This window comes from Barbatula barbatula (genome assembly GCF_947034865.1).
Source record: "Barbatula barbatula genome assembly, chromosome: 5".
In the NCBI taxonomy this organism is placed as follows: Eukaryota; Metazoa; Chordata; class Actinopteri; order Cypriniformes; family Nemacheilidae; genus Barbatula; species Barbatula barbatula.
This window is the reverse complement of record NC_136769.1, coordinates 19,373,342-19,390,259: the sequence shown is the minus strand read 5'-3', so window position 1 is coordinate 19,390,259 and position 16,918 is coordinate 19,373,342. Positions and strand designations below refer to the sequence as shown.

Here is a 16,918-nt window from a genome sequence, read left to right as displayed (position 1 = left end):
TTACCGTGCTTATTATCTTTTCCACTTTTTTTCTCATAAACCTCAAATCGTATGTCTTACTGAGATCAGTGACTGCAATTGATTGATTTTACTGCAACACGAAAATGTTAACAATGACTCAAAACATTATTTTCATAAGGCAACTGAATAATTTGACAATAGGAGTACTATTGATATTGAAGGGGAGAAAGAAAATAACATGTCAAGAGTTGCATCACTTTGGCCCGAGCTACTCACATAATAACATAAGACAAAAATGTTTGGATCTGGGGGGGTAAAGGGTAATAACCCCCCCAATTTTCTTTTGGAACGTTAAAAAATGTCGAGCTGACAAAAATGAAACATTAAATATTTTATTTTGTATTAAATTATGATCTGTCAATTGAATGACAGCAAGCAAACATGTGAAAATTATAAAGGCAATGACCAATTTATTTTTGCCAAACCAGAATATCTCATTCCGTCCCCCAAATCGAATCAACCTACAATGGTTAGTAAGAAAATAAAATGAAAGATGAACATGTAAGAAGTTTTTGTCGGGATGTGACACTTACAGGCGACCTGGACTTGTGTACTTCTCTGCATCAAAGCCCCTACCCGGTTCCTCACGATACACCGGTAGAAGCCCGCATGGGAACGGTCCAGCGATGAGATCGCATACCTGGATAAAGAAAATTTTAATGCCATCAACCATCTTCCATTTTGCTAACTTTCCTCTCGCAGTGCATTAGCTTGTGGATAGCCCAAAGCACTGATTAAAACTAATGTCCTTTGATTTTAAAAAGCCATTTATTGGTCATTAATTAATCATACAGAGTACACAACAGGGGAGAGTCCATGAAAACTTATAATGAGAAGAGAGAGAGAGACAAAATAATGTGAACATGTATTGTTATAGGGGTTAATATTAATTTTGTAGGCTACTGTGAAACAAACAAACATTGCTGTGATCTTTTGTTACCACTGTATACTGTTTGGGTTGCATGCCAGAACAAGTTGTGTTCATTATTTTGTGAAATGTAAATTCCTATGTAGTGCCAAACATTGTTATTATTTTCATTCATTTTCAAAGGGACATATACACGTTTAAAATCGAATAGTTGAATGTTTATGATTCAAATGCTACTACACCTACTATTTAGTATTTCTGGTTCCTAATTGCTCTTGATGGTAAATCATTAGGGGCGGGGCATGGCAGGTATATATGCTCCGCCCCTGGATATGTGTTGACTGTCTTGAATGCCAGTGATCGCAGCCATGAACGCCATTAAAAATCATATCGCCAACGTTAAGCATGCATGTGTCACACACCTACGCACATCGCCTCAGTCGCAAACCCGTGGCGAGACCTATTAGTTAAATGGAGTGATTAAGAGCGATGCTTTTGCTTTACCAGTCACAACGGCTTCATTCCTACACAGCAAGCTCCTTAGGTCGTGCAATACTAGTGAAAGGTTTAGTATGACCCTCCGAAGTGGATTCAAGCTCTTTCTTTGATGTGAGGAATACAAAGAAGAGAGCTGGTCCCCGCTCAGTGGAAAAGGAATGCCACAAACACACACACACACACACACATTTCAGTGGCTGAGAGACAGGAGACTGCTGGGAAGTTTGTGTCACCAGGGATCTTTTGGAGATGCACTGTGGACCACATCAAAACTCCTGACAGACAGGCAGAAAAAGCCTAGAAAATAAGAATCTCTGAGAACCAAAACATGTCTACCTTGACCCTTACTTTAAACACTGCAGGTAGGTCAAACTGGGCCCATTTAGCCATAAGAATGCTTTAAAATGCACATGCAAACACTCTTTCTGGAGTTCTGTGGTCAGCAGGTACGAGGTCATGAAAGCCCACCCTGCTTACCATAAACCAACAGAAACAACTTGCCTTTCTAAATATAAATATTGCAAAGCACTCGCAGCTATTGAAAATAATTCACAAGGATCTCGACTCCCTGCTCTTTATTTGATGGTAAATTCCGCTCTGCAGGGATACAACACTTATGTAAAATACATAAGACAAAACATGGGCGACAGGAGATACATCTCATGCTCATTTAACGTGGGCTCGGAGGCAATACGAGTGTAATTTCAGGGCCGCGCTGGGAATGAGGCCCCACATCTCGAGAGGATTGCAATCCTCCATTCTGCTATAAAAGACGCGAGACGTCGTTCAAATAATAGCGTCAAATGAGAAACGTGTTTCAATCGCAACTGTGCTTAATGCTGTGTTTCTGATGGTGATTAAGATGTCTGAAGGACATACAGCAGCAGCCGGCATTTCTCACCTGTACTCTAAGGAGAAACGTGTCAGCTCGGTGCCGTTGTAAAGCCATTTGAACTCCAAGGGCCAACTGCCCTCAGCCATGCAGGTGAGAACCAACCGGTTCCCTTCCAGGTGGACTTGGGTTGCCACTGGCTCCATCTTGAAGTAGGGTGGAACATCATCTGAAGAGAGAAACAAGAGAGAGGCTTAACATGATTCAACAACGCAGGTCATGTTCCTGCTTCATTGCTATCGACCAATCTGATGTTAGCTTAGGGTTTAGTGTCTTAAGTTAGTGTTACACTGACATGCACATTTTCAGATAATCGATTAAGCAATATTTGTTTTTTATTTTTAGTAAATAGTGCTATTATATCATTATTGTAAATTATTTTGTTGTGAAAATCTGAGCCGTATCGCATCGACATTCAACTACAGTCTCTTTTCTATATTCAGAGCATTCAGTAAACACAGCTGGTGTAGTACAGTCACAGGCACAAAAGAGAACCTTTATATTAATCGAGCCGAGTTCTGTCCGTCTCATTCACAGATCAAATCGTGTCTCGAGCTACTTCAAGGTAATCTTGATTCAGATGTAACCGCAAGTGGTGATGTCTGAGTGGTTGGGTTGTTTACTGTATAATTATTCCATACTTTTCCATCGGTTTCACACTTTCGCAGACATGACGGGCGGACATTACACCACAGTCAGGGTAATCGGCCATTCAGGGCTGCGTCTTCTTATGTGACTTTTACCTGTGATTTGCTTTTTTTTTTAAAGGTGAGGCTCTATACTGTGATGTAAATATAAGTATACTCTGGACTTATTTCATTTGGGACTACATAGGCCCACTTTTTAATAAACTTTAAGAAAGACTTTACGACTTTTCATGAACTTTTCATTCATACATATCCATACTACAATTGAACTTATAGGCATACTAATCGTTTTTAAGTTCAAAACTTAAATACTCATTTTTGTTTGATGAAAGAACACTGGAGACACGAATTGACACGTTCTTACATTTTTGGAGAGGTGCACATCTGGCTACAACGCATAATATGGCGTATGTAGTTTCAGCCTTAGATGTTACGCCCACAGACCGTTGGCTGAATGGCACACTTTTCTAGAAACACTTCAGCATGTTCAAGGTCGTCATCTGATTGGTTACATTATACAGGATTTCCAGGAGGCGTGCGGAATAATAGTAATTATTATACTTTTACATATATCTGTATTAGTATAGGCCAAAGATACTACATATCCAAGTACTGTCAGTAAGCCAATACGTTTATTTCTGAGAACTACATAAAAAGTAGATTAATAAAAGTTGATTAGTAGCACACTTGAATCATTTATTTTTCATCGGGGTCAATTATATAACAGCAAAGCGAGGCAAAAGAGATGCTGTATCTACACACTATGTTTCTCTATTGGGCCGTTTTGGCGGACACTTTAGAAAAATGAGTGTTTTACACGCAACCTCACGGCACACTCACATCTCTCTTGCCACCTCTGAGAAAACACCTGTGTTAGGTAATGCTCATGAAATAGATTTGTTTAACCACGTCTACACTGGAAACAACCAATGCCAGACGTGTTGTACCAAGGTGGCTTGAGCTCGCCTACACTGGAAGCTCTGAAGATGAGAGAACAACTCAGCTGTGAGCTTGAGGCGACAGCAAAAAGAAAGAAATCGTTTTCTTTAACAGAGATCTACTGTCAAAGAAATGTTCTTCACATTGGTTGTCTGAGAATAGCGAAATGATTTTACACATTGTTAATACAGCTACAAGTGATTTTAAATGAGAAGGCCACAGAACGCAAAATCACAGGCTTGCTTCAAATCAATGGCCTGATTTAAGTTCACAGCTAAAATTCATAACAAAAATATAGTCACACACGCACAGATAAAATTATTTTATTTCAGAGTCGGGGTGGTTCTACATGTCAAAAACAGAAGCGGGACACTTATCTGCTGAAAGGGCCTCGATTTCACTTAGACAGCATTATTGACAATAATGGGAACTATTCAGTTTTGACAAGACACGCCGGCGTTCAGGGCTATTATTGCTTCTTTCTTTCTTTGGGGGTTGTTTTATATACATTTGCACCCCAGGCAATGACTCAGATGAGATGATTGTTTAATAAGAATGCTGATCCACCACCAACAAAGAAGGTAGATCCAGCAACACGTTTCGCAGACTAAATCACTTCATGCTGAGTGAAAGAGGCGCGAGATGAAGACGAAAGCGGCCTTTAGAGACGTACACAATTTGACAAATCAAATTCGCCTTTGTAAAATAGAAAAGACAATTTGAGGAACAATTCGTCTGTTGTTGATGTTGAAAACAAGAAACATCTGCACAACAGAAGGAGTGACTTTCTCGTGCCTGAAGAGGTAAGTGAGGGAAGGTTCTGAAGATAAGTTTAAGATGCAGCCGCTCTGGCCGCAAACCTGACAGAATGAGATATAGTGTGCCGAGGAATCCATTCATCCTCTGTGTTTCTAAAACAGCCGGATTATACAGACTCGCCGACAAACACAAAGCCCTGCATGTGTGCGCCTGAAGCCGGGAGACAAAGTGCTTTCATTTTCCTCACGAGGAGCAGATGATGGCACATATCGATCGCGCTGAGGCATTCTCTGTAGGTGACATAGATCTGATTGTCACTGTGTTTGCGAAAGGCCAATTAAAGTGTGTATTAATTGAGGCAATAATGCAGTGAGCCCCGGAGCTCCGTTTCAGGGAGGCTGGATGCTGTTGACTCTCGAGTCAAACATTGCATTTCTGCACTCGGATTTAAAGGGACAGTACACATAAAAATGTAATTCTATCATCGTTTGTTCACCAACCTGTACGACTGTTTCTTCTGTGTGAAACGGAGATATTTTGAGAAATGTCTTAGTGGTTTTGTGTTCATTGAAGTCAACGGGGGGTTGTTTGGTTACCAACGTTCTTGAAAACATATTCTTTCGTGTTCTGCAGAAGAAAGAAAGCCATACAGGTCTGAAATGACACGAAGGCGAGTCAATTATGAAACAATTTACGTTCTGTTCCCTTAGAAGGCTTTTAATTGAGCCTCTCCACTAGGGGGCTTCATAATATGCAGCACAAAAATACACAAAACACAAACAGGATTATGTACATGCACTCAAAAATGATGCCGCATCACAAATCTACTCAATCTGCAGGAGCTGGACCGTTATCACCGCAATTAAGCTCGGCACAACTCTCCGCATCATTGCCAGTGGGTAGCAGGCTGTTGAAAACAATCTCTCTGTGAGCAAATATAGATGCCCAATCCCCTCACCCCACCACGAGTGCACTGATTTGCCAGCCGTACCACCGTAGTTATTTTATCCTCCCGCAAATGCACTGCCATTCAGCACAGCCAGCGGAGGGGCACATCCACTTAGCGATGCCGCACAATAAACATAGCACCATTAGAGACCTCAGGTGCCAGATCAGACTCCACATCGATTGGCTGAAAGCAGAATCCCCCCACGACGATATGATAGATGGTTGTGCATATGTGTGCAACGTGTGTCGTTTGCTGTATTATTACTTTTTGCCAGCATCTTATAAAGTCTCATCTCGACCGTCTCCACCAGAAAATAAAAATGACCTCAGCTCATTTCTCCCGGACGGGAATGTGATGAAATGGAGGGGACGTTAAAACCCCTGCTTTTCAGATTTTGTGGGGAAGACCCAAGTCAGATGTTAAATAATTGTATTTATATTCAATACAAAATATTATAAATCCAATATGGTTTCAATCTAAAAATTTTATTTATAAGGACATGTATCACATTCAACTTCTCTCAAAATTCAGAAATGAATCCAACGTAACACGCAGCCATTAAAACCTAATAATTGTAGATGGGCATCTGAATAAAAAAAGTGCAAAACAGTAAATTAGAACAATTATGGATAACGTTTGTTCAAGGCTAATACATTTGTTAAGCACTGTATATCTAACCCGTACACTGTTCTTATACTATAGTACATGTTGAAAAAACAGACTCATTTGTGTCTCTTTTATTTCCCCAGTTGTCTTTACAAGAACCAAGACCTTCATGATGCCTCCTTTAAAAAAGAAACGTCATGTGAAAAAGAAACAACAATACATATTTTTATGAGTAAGGTTGCACTAAGACAGACATCTCAAACTGCCTTTGAAGAAACTTATGACGTTTGTCTGGGAGATCTCTTAAGGGTTGCAGCATCTATTGCTTCAGCTATAAAAAATCTGTTTAAATTAACAAGTTCTTTGAGGCAGAGTACGCTGAGCAGTGGAAATTTCACTCCCATGGGTTCCTATTATGTCAGACGAAAGGTTATGTTAGCATGAAATGGAGGCAGTGCAAATACTAGTTTGCAGAGGTCTGACATTGTCCTCAAACAGGAAGCTTCTCAGTGATGAGAACGATCTCCATATTGTAATGAGAATGTCAGTCAGCGCCTGTGGCCCATTCAGTGTCTGAGCGGCGGGCTTTGATCTGTCAGTTCTCAGACAGGGTTAAGCAGATCCGTTTCTCGCTCGCTAAAATCCTGCTCCGAGTGGGCGGGCAAGGGCCGTAGGAGTGCAAACCCACAGAGAGCGAGAAACCCTAGGTCAGGATGATGCTAAACTCAGCCTTAATGAGCCATAACGCAGGTGCCATTTCTCATCAGAATCCCTACAGTTTAGAGGCAGAAGAAATGGAGGGAGATAAAAGCAAAGGAAAGGGTCTTTTTGTGTTTGGGAAAAAGGTGGGAAGAGATGGAAACCCGCCATGCCGACCTATGGCCTGTTTAGCAATGTTGAGGTTTGTGTGGGTGGGTGCTGGGTGGTAGTCTAGGGGAGGTTCCTTTTGCGGTGGATGAGCCCTGCAGCATGTAAGCTGAGCTGGCCAGAGTCATGGGGCATTTAATGTTCTCTTTGCGCTCGTTCGGCCGAACACCATCATTTTTTACTGTCCTCATCCTCCTTTCCACCACTGGCCACCTTGAAGACAAAAAAGACAACCAACCTCGAATTGCAACGATCCACTCAGACTGCTGCAGCACACACACAGAATTTTAATAGCTCTGAGACAAAGGCCACAGGCACCAGTCAGGATCCATAAACCCTCTGAGTTTTCTCTGCATCACGCTGGCATGCAATCATACTTTTGGGAGTCAGACTGAACACTTGTACTTATTCCAGCACGATAGGGGCCGTGTTCCTTTCCAGTTAATCCTCTGCCGTTCGCGCTTAAGCATGTTAGCCAATCCTGCTCCTCACATCACAGAAGCTTAGAATAAGTGGACAACATTCCTGGACAACCCCATGGCTCTTTAAGATATGTTTTCAAGAAATCCTCTCTCTCATATCAGTGTTGTACCCTTGAGGCAACGGTCACTTCTGCTTTATCCTGTCAACAGAGAGCGAAGTTATCATAGCACTGCCTGTTCTGCCCTGAGGTCCTGGTGGCTGTTCCTCTAACCCCTGATGCAAATGTGAATTTTGCTCCAGGTAAGCGTACAAGGCTGGCACGGGAACGGTCCCGCTCCGCGCTCCTGGTCGTCACTGAAGGTCAGCCCGATCTGTCACTCTGTCAGCGGCGGTTGTCACCGTGACAACCGGCACCCTGCTGATTTACACTTCATCTAATCTCAAAGTGTGCAAAGTGCCCTCCACCCTGCCAACAAGGTGAAGAGGCCCATTACCCTTCACGACAAACAAGCACTTCGCCACATTAAGACAAACACGGATGCTACAGAAGCGTGGCCGCAACGTTATTGTCAACCTTATTGTCAACCTTATCGCTCAGCGTTCCGGTCCACGTGTTCCGTGGCATCTCTCTCAGTGCATTTGTGCCCACACAACAATGGACGTTTCAGAAGCTCTTTTGTCATCTCTGCCAGAGACAGGAAAAGCGTACTTTTTATTGTTGTTGTTTTACTTTGAAAAGCACCGCCGGTCTGTTGAATGAGGCGTAGAATAATAAAGAATGTCAGAATTACTTTGCTCGACTTGTGTTGCAATTCAATCGGTGGGGTAATTTGCAGTCTCTCATAGCTCTGAATTTCATTAGCTCTTCAGGTTTTCTTGGCACATCAGTCTGTGACTGCAGTATGAGTAGGTTTCTTGCGGGTTAATGGATGTGTAATTGATGCGATTAATTGAGGTGTAATGTTGCACGGCATCGCGATTTTGATCCAAGGGGCTGCGGGCAGCCGGTGACGTAACTCAAACACAATTAGAGGAGGCATTGAGCTATCATATAGAGATTTAATTAGGAGTGAAGAAAGAATGGGGGGCAGTCAATGGTCGGCAGATTGAATTATCCGAGCACAGCCTCCTGAAGGCAGCGTCGACACAATATGCCGCTACGCGTTTGGTCCCCACTTCCTCTTGCTCTTTCAATTCCTATCTATTCTCTTATCTTTTGTCGCTTCCTCTTCCTTTTTCACTTTGTCAAAGTCTCTGCTTTTGTGCATATTGGCCCTTGCTGTCTTCTCGCATATTCTTCTTTAACTTCTCTTTTTCTCACCTCTGTCTGTTCTTCTCTCCGCCCTCCTTCTCTTCCTCCATCTCGTTTTCTCCCTCTCTGGTTTTCAATCTCTCAACACCAGGGGATGCATGTGCCCTGGGATGTGTCTCTGATATCTCGGAGATTAATTAGGCACCGGAGCGCTTGGCACAACACACAGAAGCAAGAGCACAAGCCAACCATCAGTTAATGAGATGCCGTGCACCCTCATACTTCCTCCACATCTATTTCCCCCCTTTGTCAATGACTCTAGGGATCGTAATCAGATGGCCCGACCGCGAGGTTCGCTTCTCTCTCCATCCGACAAATTCTCAGAACTTAGATACTTTCGGAAGGACTAGCGAAAGACAAGCAAAAAATAAGTGGTAGCGAGTTTTAATCACGAGCGCTGTGATGACATGCCGCTCCTCACAGGAAACTACATCTCCGGACTCCTATAATTCAATGTAAGTAGGTGGAAAACAAAACCGCAAGCGAGAGCGAAAGCGAAAGCTACAAAATTCACTTGATCTTAGCGACGACGTCAGGTGAGCGGAAGCCTCTCCAAATGTGCAAACACCTCAACCAAGTGAAAAGAAGAAAGAGCCGGGGCTGAAGGCAGCACCGAACTGTATTTAGAAAGTAGGGCAAAGAAGAATGGAGGAAAATAACAAACAAAGGCATCGAAATGAGAATTCCACTGAGCCCCGGGTCATTAGAGTTAATTCTGCGCATTCTGCCATCTGCTGCGATTGTTTACACTTGCCTGGATAATTAGATCCTAATTAGTTGATGGGGTGGTGGGAAACCATTCCATCCACACATTATTATTTCACTGGCTCCATTATAGCCAAGCACCTGGACGCATGACATGGCACTGTCCAACACCCCCTCTCACAATGCCAGGCTCGCAAAAAAAGAGTCAGTAAACAAACACACAATCGCGGAAATGACAAATATGCTTTTAATTATGGGCTGATACGCCCTTTTCGACTTCCCTACAGGAAATCACACACTGCATTTTTCACGACTAAATGGCATCCGAGACTATAATTTCAAACGGAATGGACGGCCCAGGGCCCATCTGTTCGAGCGTTTCACTGGGCCTTTGAGATATTGACACTCCAATGGCACGGAACAAGCTGTCGGATTCCTCCGGCTTTCTTATTCTTCGCCTGCACCTGAACTCCTGTGTCGGAGAGATAGCGTGCTTGTTAATAGTCAGGAGCTCGCCATTGTATCTGGAGGCTGGCGTTGTAATATACGCGTGTGCGGAAAGGCCGCTGATTGTGATTCTTATCCTTGCGCGTGTGCTGGCAAAAGCCGCGAGGTGAGTGAGTGAATGGCAGGACTGGATGTAAATGCTAATGGCTGCGTGGCTTTGACAGAGAGAAGAATTACTTTCCGCCTTCATTACATTTACAACGGCCCGCGTGCCAAAGCAGACAGGGCTCGGCTTGGACACTGGTTTATTTATCTGTTATGAGGGTGAGGAACACAGCTCGCATTAACCACATCGCTCACACGCCTTGCGGGACGGGGGGACAGCAAAGGATGCAATTCTGCTCTGTCAAGGGTACGTCAGCCATATTTTACGTTACAGTGACTTGAAACAGAGAAAAATTATCATTTTGAAGAGCATCAGGTATTGGGTCGTCCATTGAGTTTAGAAATGTAAGCACCGGTGAAGGTTTATGATCAACCATATTGTCTTCTGACAAACATATTCTATGAAGGTAAAATGATGCCAAAAAGATTTGCATGTGGAGGATAAAACTTGTGAAAGTGTACATGACATTGGAAGCATAAATCTAAATTTTTGTAAAGGTGTAAATTAAGCTGCAAGCTCGAGAAAACAAGTTTTGCAGCATTGTAGTGTTTTTCTTAAGTGTAATTCATGTGTTGTGAAACTGCAACCTCATATTAATGCCAAATAAATATGATCTGTATTCTTCTGGTTTCTTCTGCGCTACCTTCTTGTGACCAATCAAATGAGGTTCCTGATGACTCATAATTTTCTATTATCTGATTGGTTATCTGATTATTATCTGAAACGCGCCAGGAAGGCAGACGTCAGAGATGGTTCTTTGCACACAGACAAATATAGAGATTTAATACTGAATGTATACACGATTCTTAAACCATTTAGCCTCTGACATGTGTTGAATACCACCTATATACCGGTATATACATAATAAATGTTTTTGTTTTTGTTTCACCATGGCTACCATAATAAAAATGTGGGTTTGCCAATTGATTAATTCACCATGGTTGCTACAATTTACTAAAGGGTAGAAATTCTGTCATGAAAATGTGCTTAAACCATTGAACTGATGCTACAATCTATAATTAAACCTGTTAATATAAAATGTCTGAGAATTTACACTAATTTTAATTGTCTCTTAAGGATTTGTTGATGGATGCTGTATTGGATTGGCTTTATTCCCAGCTGCCCCACCTGTTTAATCCACAACCAGTTGATTAAGATTTAGCTTACTCATTCCCAGGATTTAAATCCAGAGATAGAGAACTTTAAAATAGAGGACTTCTATCTTGTTTCCATGAAATAGCAACCAAACACTATGCACATTTTATACATAAACATAGTGAGATTGTGAGGCGGCACCCTTTCACTTCTATTGTATAGACACAAAACCAATGCAAGTCGATGGGTACCACCATGATTATTTAGAATATTCCTTTTTGAGTGAACTATCCCTTTAAGGTGGTTTTTCAATCAATTCGAAAAAGGAATATTTCTCAAGTCACCTGGCATATGTAAGTCACTTGGTCACAAATCCTGCACTTTAACCACCCATTAAAACCTCAAACTTGTATGTGGCCTCTCCTAAGTATAAAGGACTTTCTATGCCGTTAATGCTTGGATTAATTACGACTACTGACAAAATCAAAGAACCTTTGTCGACAAACATTTTAGGCAGTAATTTTGTTCACAAGACCACTGGTGAACGTGTCCTTTCTGACAAAGTAAGAAAATGTTGAGGCTGGAAACTGTACAATGGCAGTACCTGTGGGAACACAAGCTAGAAAAGAAAACAGAAAACTCTATATAAAAATAATGTCATGAACAGCTGAAACTGGGTAACATTGAAAACAACCAGAAGTAAATAGTAGTTTTCATCTCGGCCTGCTGTTTTTGTGAAATCTGACAATGTACAGTGTGTAATGGCGCTTCACAACACACACATTCACATGCTTCCTAAAGACCTTTTTGACCACCATTTTCCCCCATCATTCTTTTAAATAGGGCTGTTGGTGTTCACAGAAATGGTGTAATTATACCTCCCCTGTGACTTCAAAGACCCCACTTCCAGCTACAGTCCCCATCCACCAAGAGCAAGCACTCCACATCCCAAAACACCTCATCAGCGACCATTGACCCCCATGCAATATGTCATTGCCCGAGCAGCTGGAACCCCGGAGCTGTGCTTGGACTGCCTCAACCGGCTGGGCTCAAAAGCTACCGCCGATTGGCACGAACCGCGCCGCTTGCATAGACTGCAGATACATATCCAAAGGCTCAGATATTATGCTAATGACATTGTTCTTGCACGTCTTACATGTCTGCTCGCTGAATCTCATCTCCGTTCTCAATTACCCAGATATTGTGCACCATTAGCGGAGAGGCACTGCTCCGAAACAAAAGGAGAGAAGAGTTCTTTTCAAACACTAATTATTGCGTTCGTCTGGACACAATGGTGGCCGCTGATGGTCCTGCCATGTGAAGGCGGGTGCAATTAACCTCCATACTCAGCAAAAGCAGCCGCGGCTGGAATCTTCCCCGGTGCAGTGTGGTTAACATGGCACCCGTATGTATAAACTTCCTGGAATTCTGGAGTTCGAGCAAGACTGACCACACCTTTTAAAATAGACTAAATAAGCATCTGGTTTTACAAACACGGGAGAGGCCGGGAACCGCTGCTTTGGATCAGCACTTCGGTCTGCTGTAGGAAAGGCAGACTAATGCGGTTTCAATTCATGTGATCCGGTACAGTCATAGATTTCCTTAGCTCAGGTTAGCGCCCAGCCTAGGAAATATGCGGTGACGCATTAACAGATTTATTTGAATGACGGACTATTTTTATTGTCTGCCAAGCCTTAGGGTGAATAATCGATGGGCTCTCGGACTAGTTTCAGACATCAAAGTAATATATGCCACGTCAGTGCCATAAAAGTCATCGAAGTACAAAAAAACACACACAGTTTTTCTAATCGACCTATTCCGGCAAGATCCTATAAGCAATTTAAAGCTCCATCACCAGGCCGAGAGGAAATGTTTGGAGACTTTCTGCACCGATTTTAAGACAGGAGATGTGAAATTGTTGTGAATGAATGTGTTAAACAGAGATGAAAGCAGTTTAAAACCCCAATGAACAGTTGTAGATATCTCTTCTGTGTTGAAGTTCTGGTTCGTAACTGTTTAAATATTCGATAACAGACATGAACTAACATTTGCTTGATGCAAATTGGTTGCAGATGGTATTGATGGTTTTAAGGAGCAAAACATTCTTACGCAAGAGAGATTCTGATTGGACAAAAATCTGTATAGTGCAAGATGAGTCACCAAAAAAACCTTAGAATGTGTTGACATGATACCAAAACTTTTATGTGGCCATTCATTTGCATAATGATGAGGATTTAGGGTCTAAATACAAAATCTTTGAAAACGCTTAAAAGTGCAAGATTTTGAAATCAGTACTATAACTGTGCCAATGTTCATTACAAAAACTCTAATTTATGAAAAAGGTGAGATCATGCACATGTACATGCGTAATTACATGTTCGGTCTACAGCCAATAAACAGAGTTTATTGTCTAATGTTTCGAATTGTAGATTTACTGCTCTAGCAATCTGAACTACGTACATTCATTATTTATATATGCCAATGAATGCCTCTTGAAAGGTGTTTTGGGCAAGGAATGGGATTGCGTATGTGCAGACGCAAGATTTTCTTTACAAAGTGACTAATTCTGATCTGGCATGCATCAATATTAGTTGTTTACATGGATTTCACATCCTCTACGCTAAACTTACTAAAGGTGACGTAATTCAGAGTATTTCCAGATCTTTATTGTGTATTTGTGGTGCAGTCTAACAGGAGGAAAAAACGCTTTATTTTTAACATATTTTACCTTTATTCTTCACTGCGGTATCTATTCTCACAGATTTATTCTAGTTTCTGTAAAGTCCCTCCTCCCGACACGCTCTGATTGGTCAAGCTGACGCAATCTGCTGTGACTGGTCACCTGCGATTTACGTCTTAACAGTCTGTTTCCATCAACAAACCACATCAAAAATGAAATTCAACCTGGATGTCCTCAGTGAGTCAGATGGTGGAAGTCTATGAAGATTTGTATGCTCATTTGTACATCCCAAAACATATTTGTAAAGCCTCTTTGGCACAGACATTGTACACTCAAACAAACCCTTCAGAGAGGATACAGCAATGGCAGACCTTGTGCTTCTAACTTTGGGGTGTGTCATTACTAATAGGGCAGGTCGTTGCCTGTTGTGGGTGGAGTTTTGAGAAGAGACTACTTTTGGCTCAAGTGGATTTTTACTTTCATTATCATAGGCTGGTTTTTGCACAGACTACAGAAACACATAGTGTACAAACACCTTATACAAATTGACCTTTAAATGCGTATGAATGCTGCTTAAAAATGAATTTCATTCATATTCATTAAACAACTTGCCTATACAAGACATCAAAACTAGCACCACTAAAGGACAAACTCTCATTTTAATTTCACACTTGATGTGCGAAAAAGCAAAATAAAATAACGACTTATCGATATATTCTCCTCTGTCTTGTCAGTCTATGGTGCCCATTCACAAGAGCAGTTCGCAAGAGCACTTTGACGCATTTTTGACTGACAACCCGGAAGCGCAACACTGTGTTTACAAGCAGACGCAGGCTGTATATAAGCTGATCTTCGCAAAATGTCTGATGATTTCATATTGAGGAAGATTTGCACTTTTTTGCCCAACTGTACAAACTGAATTCGTCGAAGTGCTCTCATGAACGCGCACCATAGACTGACAAAACAGAGCAGAATATATCAATTTAAGTCGTTATTTTGATTTGTTTTTCACACAAAGTATTCACGTCGCTTCAAAAAAATTCAATTGAGTCACTATGAGCGGATGGACGGATTTAACAATGTCTTTTGTACTTTTCTGGACCTTGACAACAACTATTACCATGATGTCTATGAGGAGGCCTGGAAATCTCTCGTATGTCACCAAAAATATCTTTATTTGTGTTCTGAAGATGCTGGGTTGTCTTAAAACATGTTGTACGTTGTGTGGGAGATTTGAAAACGACAATTTTGATTTTGAGATTAATTTTTCTTTTAAAGCAATTATCTGAAATAAGACAAACCATGTGCATGTGCCAGTGAACATGTTGAATTCTGTAAACAACAGGAATGTCTATTCTGGATTCTTCATAGAATCCGCGTGGGCCCGCCGAACACAATACCTCTGTTTGAGATGACAAACATAAAACTCTACTGCTAGGCAACAGTTGGTTCTGTCGAGCCCAACTCTAAAACATTGGTAGCGATATTTAATCGCTGCTTTTGTGAAACGTCTCTCTCTTTTCTGCAGCAAAGGTGAGAATCAAAAACCTTGCTGTAGGGGGGAAAATACTTTCCACCCCACCCAGATGTCACACTGGCAACCTCCTACTAACAAATCTAATTTATATGCAAGAGTATTGAATAGTGCAGCCTGAGAGGCTCAATGCATGGGTTGAAGTTGTGAAAGTAAAATCAAGGTTAGCTCTATTTTTGACACCCCCTTATAAATATTCAGGAGCTCTTAAAAGACAGTGAAAAAGAGAGAGTGAGACAGAGAAAGCGAGCGAGCAAAAGAGAGATAAATAGCGAGCGAGGGAGAGAATTATAGAGACAGCAATTTTACTTCTCACACAAAGTTGGGTTTATCCCTGAGGGACGAAAAGAACATGAATTAAAAGTAGAAACACAACCGTTTTCTATTACCTTTTCCGGCATTTACTATATCATTTAAACGTTCCTGCTCTTAAATTCGTGTTTATGGCTAGAGGACAAAAAAGATCTGCCATTTTCAAACTCTTTCACCTGTCGGTCTTTAATAGCAGTTGAAGACTCTCCGGTGACATTAACTGCATTTACAAAGTGCCACCATTGAAGCTGGGTGAGTCTAATGTTCAGGGCAACAGCCAGGCTGAGCTCTTTGGTGGATTAATGCCACTTGCCATGCTGACAAGAGCTATGGCCTGCGATTTGCGTTGTAAACGTCTGTTAGCCCTCCACTTTTGGAAATGAATATCAACAAATGACAAACCAACAGAAAGCCAGATGGAGCTGATGTGTCAAGGTTTTATTTCGCATATGCGAGACCCATTTTTTAAAACATCTAGGCAACATCACTAAGCTGTGGGTAAATAAACATCCACTATGTCTCCCCCCACAATGTAATCCTGAGGGATAATCTATGTCTACAATATCCGAGATAGAGATGATTTGGTGGAGAAAATCGCAAATGAACGTGTTTAAATGAAACCCATTAGGGAGCATTGCTGTCACAGTGGTGAGCGGCGCGTTGGTTTTTAAAAAAAGTGGTGCTAAGCTCTTAAGAATTTTATTAGAATCACTTAAACACACTCGTGCATACTTCACGCACTGATTACAGACTGGATTATATAAATACATTCAGATATATTTAGGAGCATTTTCTCTGATAGACTAAATTACAGTTAGATTTTTGATAAGAGCTGCCTCCATTATAGCATGAAGGCTTTATTTAGACTCAATCTAAAGATAGTTTGAAGCAAGTTGGACACTGAAACTAGCGGCACCCGTTCACTTCTATAGACACAAAACCAATGCAAATAAATGGAACCATCTGTCATGATCCCCTCCGCGTTGTCAGATCTTGTGGACAGGGTTGTGACAGTACCATGTCTTTTGTGCTTGTTGTGTTATGTGTGGAAGCACTTGGCCTTTGTTTTGTTTGCCTTGTGCCATGTGCTCTCCTGTCATGAGTCCCAATTTATCTTCCAGTTAGTGTTTCATTCCCCACACCTGACCATTGTAATTATCCCTCGTTAGTTTTCCCTATTTACTCCACGCAAAAAGGA

The 16,918-nt window shown here is 41.6% G+C and overlaps 1 protein-coding gene across 1 annotated transcript in view; it reads right to left on the bottom strand.

Annotated features, from left to right (window-relative positions):
- Positions 1-2,443, bottom strand: part of sdk2a (sidekick cell adhesion molecule 2a) — a 48,523-nt gene extending 46,080 nt beyond the window's left edge. Inside the window, exons 1-2 of the mRNA XM_079457762.1 lie at positions 2,289-2,443; positions 555-661 (exon numbers count right to left, since the gene is read on the bottom strand). Of these exons, the coding sequence (XP_079313888.1) occupies positions 555-661; positions 2,289-2,425 (244 nt within the window). The 5' untranslated portion in view covers positions 2,426-2,443. The remainder of the gene's footprint in view (positions 1-554; positions 662-2,288) is intronic.
- Between the last annotated feature and the right edge of the window lie 14,475 nt (positions 2,444-16,918).